The sequence below is a fragment of the Temnothorax longispinosus genome, chromosome 8 (assembly GCF_030848805.1).
Source record: "Temnothorax longispinosus isolate EJ_2023e chromosome 8, Tlon_JGU_v1, whole genome shotgun sequence".
Lineage (NCBI taxonomy): Eukaryota > Metazoa > Arthropoda > Insecta > Hymenoptera > Formicidae > Temnothorax > Temnothorax longispinosus.
Window position 1 is genome coordinate 12,762,940 of NC_092365.1, and position 15,546 is coordinate 12,778,485.

The 15,546-nt window shown below is 46.1% G+C and overlaps 2 protein-coding genes across 2 annotated transcripts; both read right to left on the minus strand.

Moving 5' to 3' along the window:
- Positions 1-4,668: 4,668 nt before the first annotated feature.
- On the minus strand, positions 4,669-5,871 carry LOC139818317 (uncharacterized). Its single transcript, XM_071786934.1, has 2 exons — positions 5,432-5,871; positions 4,669-5,329 (listed from the first exon to the last, which is right to left on the minus strand). The coding sequence occupies exons 1-2, from the start codon at positions 5,869-5,871 to the stop codon at positions 4,669-4,671; spliced, it is 1,101 nt and encodes a 366-aa protein (XP_071643035.1).
- A 5,644-nt stretch (positions 5,872-11,515) lies between these two features.
- On the minus strand, positions 11,516-14,929 carry LOC139817994 (uncharacterized). The gene is made up of 2 exons (XM_071786372.1): positions 14,821-14,929; positions 11,516-14,734 (listed from the first exon to the last, which is right to left on the minus strand). Exons 1-2 carry the CDS (start codon positions 14,850-14,852, stop codon positions 12,163-12,165), a joined length of 2,604 nt encoding a protein of 867 aa, XP_071642473.1. The 5' UTR covers positions 14,853-14,929; the 3' UTR covers positions 11,516-12,162.
- Between the last annotated feature and the right edge of the window lie 617 nt (positions 14,930-15,546).

The window sequence follows — 15,546 nt, forward strand, 5'->3', positions numbered from 1 at the left end:
TTCCTTGACAGTTAAAATTACGTCTTTTGCTGCAGCGATATATAATATCTTCATATCGTCTATCTTTATGATAAATGTATCCATCAAATATATATATATATATATATATAGGTGCCTGCCTTTTTACCAGGAAATTCTTCCATCTACAGAGATGTATTACATATAAATAGTAATCAAATTATTAAATAAAAATTAGTAAATTGTATGTATATATGCAAGTGTTATAGAAGTTGCTACAGAGAATGCATCAAATATATTAGGTTACAATATTATTACACTTTTTGCATGTCAATAAATGTTATCAATAATAAAAATTATATATATCTGTATACTCGGCAAAATATTACTCAATACAATTCTATAATATTCAATAATAGTAGGAAAGATATGAGACTTCTATATCAGGGATCTCAGGGGGGGTGAGGGGCGGGGGGGAAGGACTCGCGGCCGCGGGGTCTACCGGGCGGGCGCGGGGGGGGGACTCTAGTGCCGCCGTCTTCCAAGGAGGTGCGGCGGGGGGGGGGGTGTCTGCGTTCCCCCCATATGGGGCGGAGGGGGGGGGGAGGTGGTGGGTGATCTGCGTTCCTAGCATAGGGTTGGGGGAGGGGGGGGAAGGAAGGGTGGATTAGGCGAGCGCGTCGGGACATGTTCGATAAACAAATGCAGCCTCGCGTCGATGTTCGGCCGATAGTATTTATAAACAGATATCATTTCACACTTATCAAATGCGAGCGAGCGCCTATGGCAGGCTGCTATAATTTACGACCTGCGACTAGCGTGACACCGCGGTCCTTTTCACTTTTCTTCGTAGGAATTGCCGCTTATCGGTGTTTCGCGGCGCCATTCGGCTATGGCGTCGCGCGTTACAAAGACGAGCGCCGATGACAGGCTGCTAGATTTTATAAACACTAGACAGCATAAGCGCGGCAACGCGGCTCAATTTCTATGGGTATCGACGAACGTCGATGACAGAATTTATAAACGAATATCATCTCGCACTGCGGATGGCCGAGCATCGATGGTCGCGCGACGTAGGTACTCGACCAAAATTTTATGCGACTTAACCGTCGCGGTCTCTTCTCTTTATTTTTCTGTATAGGAGAACTATCTAAGAGAAAGGGAATAGATAATTATTTAATATTTATTTATTTTAAGAAAAATTTCTAAAAAAACTCCGAGATATACGAGGTAAAAAAAGGGAAACAATAAAACGCCGGAAAAGAAAGTTGGCCTGTGAGTCTCGGAGACCCCCGCTGTGCATGCCTACCGCCGCAATGTCCTCTTCAGACATGTCTTTTAGGGCAATTTATTGAGGTTTTTTTTTTTTGGTGAACATGTGGGTCACAGGTTCACTGGGTCACGTTTTTGCGGTGCCATTCAATTATGACGTTGCGCGTTATTTCTTTTCTTTGTCTTCCTCTCGAAAAGGACCGTCTTCTCGTTCGCGTTCTCTCTCGCGCGCGTTCTCTCGCTCGCTCCCGTCCCCCGTTCGCGTTTTCTCTCGCGCGCAGTCTTTCTCTCGCTCCCGTCCCCCGTTCGCGTTCTCTCTCGCGCGCAGTCTCTCGCTCGCTCCCGTCCCCCGTTCGCGTTCTCTCGCGCGCGCAGTCTCTCGCTCGCTCCCGTCCCCCGTTCGCGTTTTCTCTCGCTCCCGTCCCCCATAATAAATATATTTTATTATATATAATTAAACTATCTAAGGTAGGGAGAAGGAAGGGAAATATATAAATATTATAATTATTTAATTTTTTGTTTATTTCGAGAAAATTTATAATATAAAAACTAAAAAATTTATAAGGAGGATCAATTTATCCGGAGGATCTTCACCTGAAACATACAAATGCAATATGATTAATATAATTAATAAAAATTCAAAATTTTTTTATTAAAAAGCGATTATTTTACCAGATTTCATTTTCTTCCTCGTCGGAGGTATCCTCTCCGAAAAGTTTGAGTAACGCGTATCGAGATGTTTCTCGGTAATCACACATATCTCTCTCATCTCGTCTATCCTCTTGGATCCAACGCCGGTGAGCTATATTGATAAATCCCGGTATCACGTAACTCATCCACAGCTGTAAAATTAATATATATAAAATATTATTGTACTTTTTTTTTTCAAAACACGCGCGCACGCACAAAAAATAAGACTTACGTGTTCCCGTGCAATGCGCACCCGCACCCACCGCTCATCCGTCACGACCTGTATATTTAACTGCATCTGCTAAACAGAAAAAAACATTTAAAAAACTATATTATGTCACTATTCACTATACACTGTCACCATGTCTTCCGTACCGTGCCCTCCCTCGGAATCAGTACTTCTACGTACTGCACCATAATTTTTGACACTACTGAAGCTTTTAAACGCTTAGTTTCGCGGACTCGACGAGACTGAATTCTCGGTTCTGCAACGACGGTTGCAGAACGAAGCGGGGTAAAATGTCACCAGAGAAAGAAATGGTAACAGTTTACAAACGGACAGCCCCTTCCAACGAAAAGAAATTAAAATGAAATATGTCTCGCACTACAATGGCAGGCAAAAGTTCGACGGAGCATCGACACATGTGAACGCGTTCTCTGTCGCTCGCGTCTTTTCGTTCGCGTCCTCTCTCGCTCGCACCCCTTCGCTCGCGTTTCTTTTCTTTATAATAAATAATTGGGAGAAGGAAAGATAATTTTAGATACAGTGGGTGAAGGACATGCACGCAAAAGAAAAATACATCGTTCGTTTTAGGGTGTAAGAAAAGCCTGTTTATTTAACTCTTCTTTTACATAATATATCTTACGTGCTAAAAACTAAAGCTGCGAGCTCGCAATTGATGATCTGATTTGTATTGAACGCATCGCTAGCGTATATTACATTCGACGCTTCCTTGGGATCCTTCGCAGTGGACGCGATATCGGAGAACTGCGCAAACTTTGCATCGACCGTCGCAAGTATTCTGATCAAATGATTAAATCTCGCATCGATGCATCGATCGAGATCGAACATACGATGCAACGTCGATTCGGTCATTCTCAAGCATACGTTTGCAGATTCGAGACGTATGAGTTTGATGTTATTAACCGTACAAACTCTCACCGTTAGCGGTCCAACGTTTATAAAACTATGGATATCTTTGAAGTCATTGCGAAAGAAATTCTGAATATTTTGCCGTTGCTCGTATAGCGCCTTCCACGTTTCGAGAGACAACAGCAGTTCCTTTCCTCGGCGAGGATCTCCAATGGCGATCTCCACGTAGCTCGGTGGACCCACGTTGATACCAATTTCGAGGAATTTGTATTCCGTAGCTGTCAGCGCGTATCGTCTGCTGAGTATACGAACCGCGCGACGATCCAACGAAATGCTGTAGAAAAAAATAATGAGATTACTTTCAAAATAATACAATTCGCAAAAAAGATATAAAAAAATATAAAGCTCTATAAATTATACAAAACTTACTTGTTTTCACACGTTGGAGTTTCAACATCGGGAATCGGCACGTAATAATTCATACGTCTGCTGCCGCTGTTGCCGCCGTTGCTTCCTCCAACGGAATACATTTTTTCTCTCGGTTATGAGAAGCGGACCGTTCGCACAAGCAGCCGATACGAGACTAGTCGTATAAAAGTAATCGAGTATACGCGACAGCACCCACTATAACCCTTCCAAAACTATGATGAAGGAGGGGGAAATTAATGTTTCTGTAACGCGCAATCAGCGCTCTGAATTTTAGGAGAGGGGACTAAGGTAGGATGTTTTTTCTTTATTAAGACGTATATCCCCCCCTCCGCATGACATCAACCGCGAAACATGTTCAGACATGTTCGTCTAAAACTGATACCCCATTCCCCCTTCTCGAAGCTCTCGAGTTAGAATTCGTCACGTATACCTACTTATTCTTTAATTTTGTACACTATCGACTAAAGGGAAAAGAAATAAAACATTGAAAAATTTACACATATGTATAAATTTATTTTTTAAAAAGATGACAATTCTCTCTGGCGTCGCGACCACCAGTTAAATATTTTTAATACATTTTGCAATGCGCAATTTTTAATGTGTTTTCCACATCGCACAGTATTGGTAACATCTAGATTATTTAAAGATTCGATATCTTCGTAATCCGCATCCAGAGTCTCGATGTTTAGGTTTTTTCTCGCTTTACTCTCAAGCAGATCTACCAGCCATTCTCGTTTCTGGCATCCCTTGACGTACACGAGAGTCGGCATCTCGTCGTCGTCGTCGTCGTCGTTGTCCTCTTCCTCACCGAGCACCGCTGATGTAATTAAACGCTTCACCTTGCTGTACGACACGTTTCCGTCTTCCCATCGTAATCCATGGTGATTGCGAATCAACCAGGAAGCGCACGATTTGTCGGATTTTGTGAGGAGATTCCACGGCATGGGGCATGTAAAGATGTAATGCGCCAGAACGGCCCCGTTTCTCAGCACCGCCACCTCCTTCACGACAAACTTCATCCCGACGACGAAACCTTGCAGGTCGACGAACGTTGGTGCAAACATGAAGAAATATCTCTCTCTTTCTTCGATGCGTGAATCGAGAGGAATGACGCGCGTTTCGCGACACTCTGATTTTTATATCCTGCTCCCCTCTTTTTCCCCTCTCATAAATTTGTATCGGGAGTTAAAGAGAGAAAAAATTTTCGTCGACGTTGCCGCGAACACTCAGACTATTTTGCGCACTACGTTGGTCAACGGATTGTACTCGATCACGCGATCGTGTATGATGAGACAGTACGCGGAGGTATTCGGCAGTACGTTCTCCATGCAATCGAATTCTAGTCTGACATCCACGGTGGCGTTTTTGACGGATTCGTTTTGTCGAGAGCAATCGATGATCACGAACGGGCCGTTACGTAGAAAAGTTGAAACGGTGAGACTCGGCTCGAGATATTCGTATCCGTAATAGCCCTTGCAGAAACGCGCGTACATATCGTACAGAATCGCCCATCTGTGTTTACCAAAGTCCAAATTCAAATCGTCGTACGGATAGACTTCCGAGTTTAGGTAGAGTTTCACGTTGGTCAGTTTGCAGTCGTCGAATCGGCTCGTGTCCGCGGACATGACGTTCTTCCGACCCGTTTGCAGAGCGAAGACGACGTATCGCGGTTTCTCGAGCTGAGTCGCGGTCTTAATGGCCCACGAGTGCTTGGTCTTGTTCTGCAACAGGGGATACTCGTACAGATCCCACGAACGGAAACCCATACTTAAATATCGTCCGTTTTCCAAGGCGCGCAGCATCGACAGCTTGTTGACCTCGCTCAATACCACGTGAGGCATTCGCCACTGTATCTTGAGTAGTTTGACAGTAGGCTCCAACGCGAGACTTCCCAACAGACAATTGTTGTCGGTGCGCGATCGTATCAAGATTAATTCGTGACGAGCGTTAATCACCACGCGTTTGTAATCCTCGCAAAATCCCAGTAACAGGTTGAGCGGTACGCAGACATTAAAGTATCCGTTCGCGTTATTATGCGGTTCCCAGCCCGCGTTTCGCAGGATCACGCTTCTGTCGGACGATACCGTAACGTAGTTCTTGAGCGTGCTGGTTATTCCTACGTTTCTGCAGTGATCAATCTCCACACCGTCGAGCTCGTATCGAATTTCATCGAACATGAACGCGACGCAATTATTCCCCAATACCACGTTATCGGCTTGGCCGGCTGCTCTGGTCACCGTCAATGTTCCTTCGACGTAGAGAAAACTTTCGCACGGCAACGTATACAGATCCTGCTGTTGTATAGGTATTCGTATCTCGTCGCTATACTCGAACGTTGTGTTGGCGTACGGGTTGTACGTGTGAGTCTCGATCTTGACGATGCGATCGTCAAAGACCGGCTCGCCTCCGATGTTAAGAATTTCAGTCATCGTTCAGATGTTTCGTACCGCGAATCCCAGAGATTGTAAAAATTTAACGTTCGATGCGTTGAGCTTCTTTCTCGTCTCTGTTTTCGTCTCTGTTTTAACGCTACCGAATGTCGATTTGATGATATCGTCGATCGTCGCAGTCGTAAAGATATTCTTATCCGTCGCACGCTCCGAGTCGTTCAACACGAGCATGTCACACGTCGCGCGTTATCGCTGTAGTCGTCGTACGTGCAATCTGACGGTGATCTCTTCTCCTCGAAAATCGAGCAATCGTCCGTCTTGATCCGTGACGCGTATCGTTAGATCCGTAACGTATCGCGCGATGATCGGCAGGTAAATGATCTGCGCCGGCGTTTCCGATATCTTATATCCCGGTGGTACGCTCGGTGAAAATTCGTGTATCGTGTGAACACGTTTGCCGTTGCTGTACGCACCCGCGGTCACGTTGCATTCCACGCGGATAATGTTTACGTTGATAATATTAATCGACGCGTCCGATTCGTGCCACTGTCTCGGCTGCAATATACGCTTCGACGAGAATCCCAGCAGCGATCCAACGTTGTTCGGTTTGTTAAAGTTCACTCTGAAAGCGCACTTGATCTCGCTCTTCATCGTATTGTAATTTGCGCGGAGCACTATCGGGTATTCCGCGGCCTCGTCTTCGTAGCCGTTCGCGCGAGCGGTCGCCTCTCGCGCGATATTCGCGACCGACGTACGATCATCGTTGGAACGATTTACGCGTCGCGGGCGTTTTCGTGAAATTTCGCGTTTCAAAAACTCATGTATGGCTCGTATCTCGTACGATCCCTCGGGAATCGTAATTTCCGTGTCATCCTCGTCGAAATAAAATTTATTGTTCGAAGAATTCACGTTCGGAATCGTGTGATAAGTCTCAAAACACGTTAGACCGAGCTCGTAGTCACCGTCGCTCAGATCCACGGCGGGAAAATAGTGCTCCGCGAGGATGCTGCTCTTCCCCGTCAGCGTGAACGTTATAGACATGTCGGCGAAAACCGTTAACGAATACTGAGTCACCACGGCGCACCGTCGGGCTTTAAATTAGCGTCAATCGTCCGGAGAAATCGCAGGCACAATTGTCCACAGATGTTCTGATCGTATCGCTGATAAGACGTGCAATTGTACTCGATCTTCGTCACGCTCGGCCCGAAATATCGCACCAATTCTTTCGGCGGTCGAAGATTGCCGAAACTGTCGAAATATACGACTCGATCTTCCCTCTTCGCGTACGCTACCCAATGAGTACCGGAACCCGCTGCATCGTCCAAATTCACGATACCGCTCTCGTTTCGACGTACACCGCCGATCGGTAACGAATCACGCATGAAGACACCTCTGAAGAACGGTACGCGCATACGCCTTGCCAGTCGATTCAATTGTACGTTAGTCGTAATACCCGCGGGCATATTTAACGTTATTTCGACGTTTTTTTTTTTTTTTATTTTTAACGCTACTCCTCGCCCGCGTTTGTGCGGGCCGAGATACAGCCCTCGTTCACATTTGTACGGAGCGAGATAAAGTCCGCGACCTTCCACGGCGCGATTGTGACGTTGCATCTCTTCCAGCTGACGCCGCGCGGCTTTGTTATCGTTCACGGCCTTTACGACTCCTGCCGCTCCGCCGGCCAGAGAACCGAGAACTCCCAACAACGGTAGAATCGGCAATACACCGCCTCGTTTCGCTGTCGGAAGTATCCGTTTATTCGTTAGCTTTTTTTTCTTCACCGTTTTCGATTTTTTCGTTTTCAAGCCCATTCCGAGCTTCGTCTTAGCCTTCATGGTCGCCCAGACGGCTGTAGCGGCAGCTCTCTCCCCGAGAGTCGAATCTCTCGCGGTAATGCGTTTTCGCGCTTCCGCAGCGAGTATCTCGTCCGCCGCGTGTCTCTCGGTGAGATCGCGGTTACGCGAATAGGCTATGTCGTGCTCGCGACACGCCGCGTCCAATGGATTAATACCTCGATCGCCTCTCGCCAATCGTTCTTGTAAACGAGTTCCCGGACCGCAAAATTGATAGCTGGGAATCTGTAATTCGAACGGAAGTGCGTTTATCGCGCGATTTAACAGCCCTTCACCAATTTTTTTCGTTGACATTCGCCGCAATCCTTTATCATTGGCGCGGGACCGTCGATGTGCGTTCGCTGCCACGGTTGATTGTAATGTTCGTAACAGCGACGATATTCTTGAACCTCCAAATCCGCCTTTATATGTTCCGGAAGCTTGTCCCACACGTAGTGGACGTGATTGCCGCACGTTTGCAACAGAACGGCTTTCGGCACAAATTGCAGCTGTTCGGCGCTCAAACCGCGAATATCGGAAGGTCTCGACAGTACGACGAACATCTTTGCTACTGAGCGATTCGCGGTTCCGCTTGCCTATAAATATGCGTTCGAGTCAGCCAGAGAGTCGGCAGTGTGGAAAGAAATGAGATTCGTGCGACAACCGTTGGCGATTCGCGTGACCAATTGCGACGACAGATTACGGTCGATGGGGGGCAACGTGGAGAAACGCAAGCACGGTACGATGTTACCGACTACTATACGCGCGATCATTTGCGGACCCTCGAATTGCGGTAAAACCAACGTCTTGATAAGCTTGCTGGAAAGTCCGCACGGCGTACGTTTCGAAAACGTGTACGTATACTCGAAATCGTTGCAACAGCCGAAATATCGATATTTGGAGAATTTGTTGACATCGATCGACGAAATTGGCTACTTTACGTTCTCCAATAACAGTGACGTCATTCCACCGAGCGACGCGCGTCCAAACTCGATCTTCGTCTTCGATGACGTGGCGTGCGATAAGCAAGACGCGGTGAGAGAGTATTTCTCAATGGGCAGGCACTCGAGCGTCGACTTTTTCTATCTCTGTCAGACGTACACGAGAATACCTAAACATCTGATACGCGACAACGCGAATCTGCTGATCCTGTTCAAACAGGATGGTACCAATTTGAAACACGTCTACAACGATCACGTAAATACCGACATGCCGTACGACGAATTTTGTTCGTTGTGCCATGATTGTTGGCAACAAAAGTACGGATTCGTAGTGATAGACAAGGACAGCGCGCTTTCGAACGGTCGATACAGAAAAGGATTTAACGTGTTCGCGATACCGCAGAAGCGATCAGTCGTTGCCGATACCTCGTCGGAAGTAAAACGTTAGCGTTACAGAGAGAGAGAGATCGACACCCTGCTTTTTTCCGCGATGGCCGCGATCGACGGGAGCGAGAATATTAGCGAACGCGAGAAGGTTGTAAAAGAGATTGCGAAGACGAGTGATTCGATTCGCAAAAAACTTCGCGCTTTGAAGACCGGTAAGATCGAGAAGGACATTGAGTTAGACACGCACTTTAAACCTCTCATCGGGCCGTTGAAAAAGATCATTGACAACTCGAGCTTGATCGCGGTGAAAAAAGAGGAGCCGACGGAGAGTGACGATGACGCGAAAATCGAACCGCTATCCGTTCAACAGCGCGGGCAGGAGGAGGAGGAGGATGCTACACGGAAGAGAAAGAAGAAACAATTAGACTCCTGGTCGGATCTTTCATTGACACCGCGTAAATCTAATCAATCGACAGTACTACCGATAACCTCTACACCGATAACCTCTACACCGATAACCTCTACACCGACGCAAACCGTGCAACGTACAAGTCCCGAATTTCTTGAAACCGCGAATGTTTTCGAAACCACGGACGACTCGATCAGGAAAACCGTTCATAAACGGTTGAAAACGTCGGAGGGTCGACAATGGTTTATAGAATCGTTGGAAGATCACTTGGGTCCAATGAGCCGAATTTACATCGCAGAGCTTTTGAGCGCCTATCCAACGATGGACATAGCGTACGGCGTTTATCTCGGCAATAATGAATTGATGCTCGGTAATAAACGTTTTGACGTGGACAAAGAGGATAACATTTATATCGACGGCGTACGATACGCCGGCACACCCGGTATTTACGAGTTGATCTTCAAGAGAATGCCCGACGACGATATCTACACGGAAGACGATATGCAAAAGTACAAGAGCATACTGTTGGCAACGAGTGCTCATAAATTCCAACACGATCCTAACAAGCGACTAAAGGGCAACGTGGGATACAAGTATTTACGGGTAATCGCACCGTTGATGTCGACCGAATCCAAGAAGAAAAAATCCGGAAAGGGGTTATCCATGCCTCGCGCGATGACGCTAACCGACAATAAGATTGACTACGTGCATTGGGACGACCCCAACGAGCTGGTGGATCGTCTGCGATTGCTCGACGCTTCGCGCCACGCCGGCAACAATGCCCACGACAACGAGATCATGTCGATCATCGAGGAACTTTGCGAAGCTGGGCTTATTATAAATTAAACCATGCGACGACGATCCGTTCAATCAGCGTCGAAATGCCGATCAACTTTGGATTGTTCGAACACAGCGGAGACGCGACGAATGCCATTTCGTACCATCGGTGGAGCGGATTAATGAGAAATTTCGTGCGCAATAACGCTCTGTGCCGCGCTGCCGCGGACTTTGACGCAAAGTCGCGCAAGATTTGTCGCGTAGCGCAACCTGAGACTGACGGTGACGCGGTTAACAAACTGTACGTTGATCAATTCTTTAAAATATTGAGCAATCAACGAAAAGAATCAGACGAGAAGCTGACTGCGTTCGAGAAGGATCTGCAAGCGTTACGGACTGCGATAAACAAGCTTCGACGTGCGAATATCGTTGAATCAGACGCGACAACCAACAACAACAATGGACAAACGGTACAGCAGAAACGACTATCGAAAGGCGACGAGTGAAGAGAAGCAACGGTTGATTAACGACGGTGAAGAACAGCAACGAACGATTCGAGAACGGTTGTCGGACGGCTGTTCAACGGTTCGAGAACGGTTGTCGGACGGTTGTCGAACGGTTCAAAAACAGCTTAAAAACGATTACGAGCGATTTAGAAACAGCTGCGAACTACGCGGAGACAGGAAAGGCTACAAACGGCTAGAGAACGTCGACGACGACGACGAATGGAATTAAACGGCTGACAAACGGCTAACGAGAAGTTATAAACGACAACAAAAAAAACATGACATCGCTAAAATCCGACAAACGTAAAAATATCGAGAAGCAACGACTCGTCGAAGAACTGCACGCTCCGGCGAGAAGAAATTTTCCCCGAAGACACGTCATAGTGCGGGGGTACGATGACCTGTAACAGGCTGACATCGTCGAAATGCGTCCGTACTCACGTTTCAACGGAGGCTACCACTACATACTTACCGTCATCGATGTGTTGAGCAAGTACGCGTGGGCTGCGCCACTCAAGGGTAAAGGCGGAAGCGAAACAGCTAACGCTGTCGCAGAGATCATTCGACACAGCGGGAGGTGCCCTAGTAACCTACAAACCGATATGGGGAAGGAATTTTACAACGCCGACGTGCAACGTCTCGTGAAGAAACATGGCATCAATCATTATTCCACATATTCGGTATTGAAGGCATCGGTCGTCGAACGATTCAATCGCACGCTCAAGAACGACATGTGGAAGATGTTTACGCTCAATGGAAATTACAAGTGGGTCGACGCCTTGCCGCGACTCGTATCGGATTACAACGCGCGCAAGCATCGAACCATCGGCATGCGACCCGTCGACGTTACCCCCGCGATCGCCGAAAAACTCTTGGCTACCGTATACAGCGCGATAAAAATCGCGGGTCCGGCAAAATTCAAAGCGGGCGACTCGGTACGCGTCAGCAAATACAAGACGATTTTCGAGAAGGGTTACACGCCGAATTGGACCACCGAGGTGTTTAAGATCGTTAAAGTGCAGCGTACCAATCCCGTAACCTATCTACTCGAGGACTATCGTGGAAAATCCGTCTCTGGAGGGTTCTACGAACACGAGTTGCATCGCGCGACTTATCCGGACGTGTATCTCGTGGAGAAAGTACTGCGCAGGAGGGGCGACGAGGTTTACGTTAAATGGCTGGGATTCGATGGATCGCACAACTCATGGATATCCAAGGATAATGTTATTTAATTTTGTGCAAACTTTTTTTTTATTCATAACATAAAAATATGCAATATGTAATACATGTAAATGTTTGAAATACACATATGTGTGCAATATATTTATTTATTAATTAATATTCTTTCCAATACTGTAATATAATACTCTCACAATACGTTACTACATATAATATAATTCATACGTTATACTATACTATACATACGTTATACTATACATACGTTATACAATACATACGTTATACATTTTATACACACGTTACAAAGGTATTTGATAATGTCCCCACGGTAACGTATCGGTCGAATTAGGTATAATGTATCGCTTGTCGTCGTACGGACTCAGAGCGATTTTTGTTTCGGACACGGTGTACACCTCGTGTTTTTCGGACCTTATGCAAGCCTGCCGTCGCTTCATTTCAATTTCGTCTCGCAGACATCTCGTGTAATCGTCGAACGTTATCGACCTGGCTACGACGTTGCTCTTAACACCTTTCGCTTTTTTACAGTCTTTCTTACCGTCCACTCGCAAGGCATACATCTTCGCCCTGAGTCCAACGAATTTGGTCATAATCGCACCGTTGTTTTCATCTTTCATCAAGCCCGGAATTTTTTTATTGGCGAGTGGGATACCGTACGCGTTGTTGATCGCGTAATCGCTCGTGTCGAATTTAGCGATATCGCGTTTCATGTTCATGTACACATCCTCGCATTCTACGTGATATATCAGACTGTCCGTATCGGTATACATAATTCTACACTTGTCGCGATACAGGGGAGACATGTACTCGTGATGAAATTCGTACAAACAGACTTTCGATATGTCGAGAATGCACATGCCGACGTAAATAGGTTTGTCAAATTTAACCTCGAGTTTTCGCAGTTCAACGGCTATCAGATTTTCCGAAAAAACGCTCCTGCTGTGAAAATTTGGTTTCGAGATCAGTGCCTCCGCGCCGTATCTACCTTTCCACTTTGATAATAATTTTACATCAACGTGATTTCGAACGTTCTCCATCGTTTTCCCGAAAACCGCGTTGTTCATCAATTTATACAGATTTTTCTCAAAATCGTTTTTGGCCTGTGTTCTAAATTTTGTATTAAGTTCGATGTAATTGCGGAGCCATGGAGATTGAGCGAATTGTAATACGCGATGAATTTTTGTGATGCGAAGACCGTGGCGCGTGCATTGCTGTAGGTTGCCGTAGTGTATGACATAACGCTTCTTATCGTACAGCGTGGCGAGAAGTTTGTCCTGCCGTTTGCCGGGTGGTTTATCGCGCGTCGGACAGAACGGTAAGTCGGTGTGCGCGTCGTGTTTATTCTGCGGATACTCTAGATCGACTTCAAGAATGTAACCCGTGGGCGAATCCAAAGCGATCGCGCTAAACTCGAAATTCGAGACGTCTTCGACCCATCGAAAATCTGCATATGGCAATGGTTGGCACATTGCCCAACCGTACAAGTTGTTTACGTCGAAATACATCAGGTACGACGATGGTTTCGATGTATCATAAGATTGCATGTACCTGTTATTGGCCACCGCGTATCTGTTTGAACATTGACTCAAACCGCCGCGAATACCGCGTTCGATGAACATGACCATGTCAATGTCCGTGAGCAGTTCGAAATTGATACCCGTATGCTTCAACATAGCGTCCCACGTAAACCCCGGTAGAGTGTAATAATACGCCGGATCGAGTCCATAACTCCCGACGCAGCTATCGCGAAAATTTTCAAAGATATCGGCCAACAGCAAGACATCGATCTTTAGATACAGATCGCTGTAGTCACCGAGCGTTCGAATGGAGAACCGCTGCCAGACGTTGACGGCGTGCGCGTAATCGCTCTCGGATACGGTGTCGCCTGTCAATGAACTGTAAAACGAGTCGCGCGATGGTAAACACGTATCCTCCAACTTTTCGACGCAGTCAATGTACTCGTACGGAAAGACACCTTTTCGCGTCAATAATTCAAAATCTTGGTCGGATAACGCGGAAAATTTTGAACGTATAATTTTTAACTTATCCTTATCGAGGAAGGATGCTAATTTTTCGAGACTCGTGCTAAGAAATTTGTACGAGTCGATGAATCTTAATTTGATGCAATTTTGGTTGTATTTATCTTCAGTGCTTTTAACGTTCTTCGTAAACGAAATGTATTTTTCCTTCGTGATTGGGAGTAAGTCTACATGTCCTTCGTACGCGGTGGCAATTTCTTTTATAATAAAATGAGAATCATAACCCGATAAATTATGAAATACTATGGGAATGAAGTAAGAATTTTTATAATTTAAGTTACAATTAGAATGCGCGGGACCTCGATAATTGCCGGTCAAGTGACAGTGATCGCGTACTCGCACGTCGTCTGGCTCGAACGGTTTTTCGCACACGTGACAGTGCGTTGCGCTGTTAAACTTTTTCCACTCGTCTCGCGTGAAATCCACCATGCGTATATTATCGGACAAGATGTTCTTTACGTCGTGTGCTAAACGTCTTAGTTCCTCGGCGAACCACGCGACGCAATCCTTATCGCGACGAAATCGATACGCGGATAACGAGTCGTCGTATGAGCACCGCACGTAATATCCTATACTAAATACCCGATGATGTTGAGACTTGAACGTGGACGTTGTCGGATCCGCATCCGTCTTCTCAAGGGTACATTCCAGGTCGGCGTACACGACATATGGAAGTCGTTCCTTCCTGCTGTGATTCTTGAAACTCAGCCACTTGTCGTCCTCGCTCGGTAGTCGGATGGCACAGTTGTTTATCTCTCGGCAGTCTACACCGTGGGCTTCCAATTTCTCGCTCGAATGAAAATAATGTAAACATCTGCAAAAAGAAAAACACAATTTTGTAAATTTTTATATAACAATACAATATTTTATAATTTTATTAAAAGGAGTATAGGTACTCACCGATCGCAAAAGTATTTCCGACCACGATGCATGCTCAATTGTGAGCTCACAAGGCGGGATAGGTTCTTGATCCATGCAAAATGTCCCACGTCGTCTCGCGGGTCCTGCACGTACAGCAGATTTACATGCTTTTCTCTCTTCCGGTCGGTGAGCCGTATCGGGAGAACGGTTGACGTTTCCTCTCCCTCGATGGTATACACATTGATGGATATATTGTTGTGTTTTTCAAAATTTTTAATCTGTTTCAAAGTCATTGGAAACTTAATGTCTTGTAAATTTAATATATTTTTGTAATCAGGGTACGAGGATTCCCGATTATTATTGACCTTGACAGGATACAGCGCGGCGACCACTGACCACGCGAAGCACGCATTGTCCATAGAATGCACGTTGATCACAGCTTTTTTCAATTTAATTTTTTCCGGTAAATTGATGTAACATCCCGCGCGCAAAGGATTGTACTTGTTCACGTTCACTGTCAAATTGAGTATACGCGACAACGCCCATCCGCTATCGCGTTCCTGGAAATCCTCGAGTTTCGCTAATGTGGGCTCGATAACGTGTAGCTTGTACCACTCGCGCAGATCGGACCGTTCGGACGAACGAAAGAGTTCAAAGTTACTCGTGCTGAAACTTTTATTGCCACGTTTGTCACCCGTCACAAACTCGCCGTTGAACACGGTGTTTATCTTTACACTTGCGTGTGTTTGCATAACGTTTTGCACA

Bases quoted from the DNA above. Each gene is read 5' to 3' on its own strand.
- LOC139818317 (XM_071786934.1), bottom strand. From the start codon at position 5,871: ATGACTGAAATTCTTAACATCGGAGGCGAGCCGGTCTTTGACGATCGC. The intron at 5,330-5,431 runs GTTACTGGGATT...TCTGTTGGGAAG, and splicing joins GTCTGCGTACCGCTCAACCT to TCTCGCGTTGGAGCCTACTG.
- LOC139817994 (XM_071786372.1), bottom strand. From the start codon at position 14,852: ATGCATCGTGGTCGGAAATACTTTTGCGATCG. The intron at 14,735-14,820 runs GTGAGTACCTAT...TTCTTTTTGCAG, and splicing joins CGGAAATACTTTTGCGATCG to ATGTTTACATTATTTTCATT.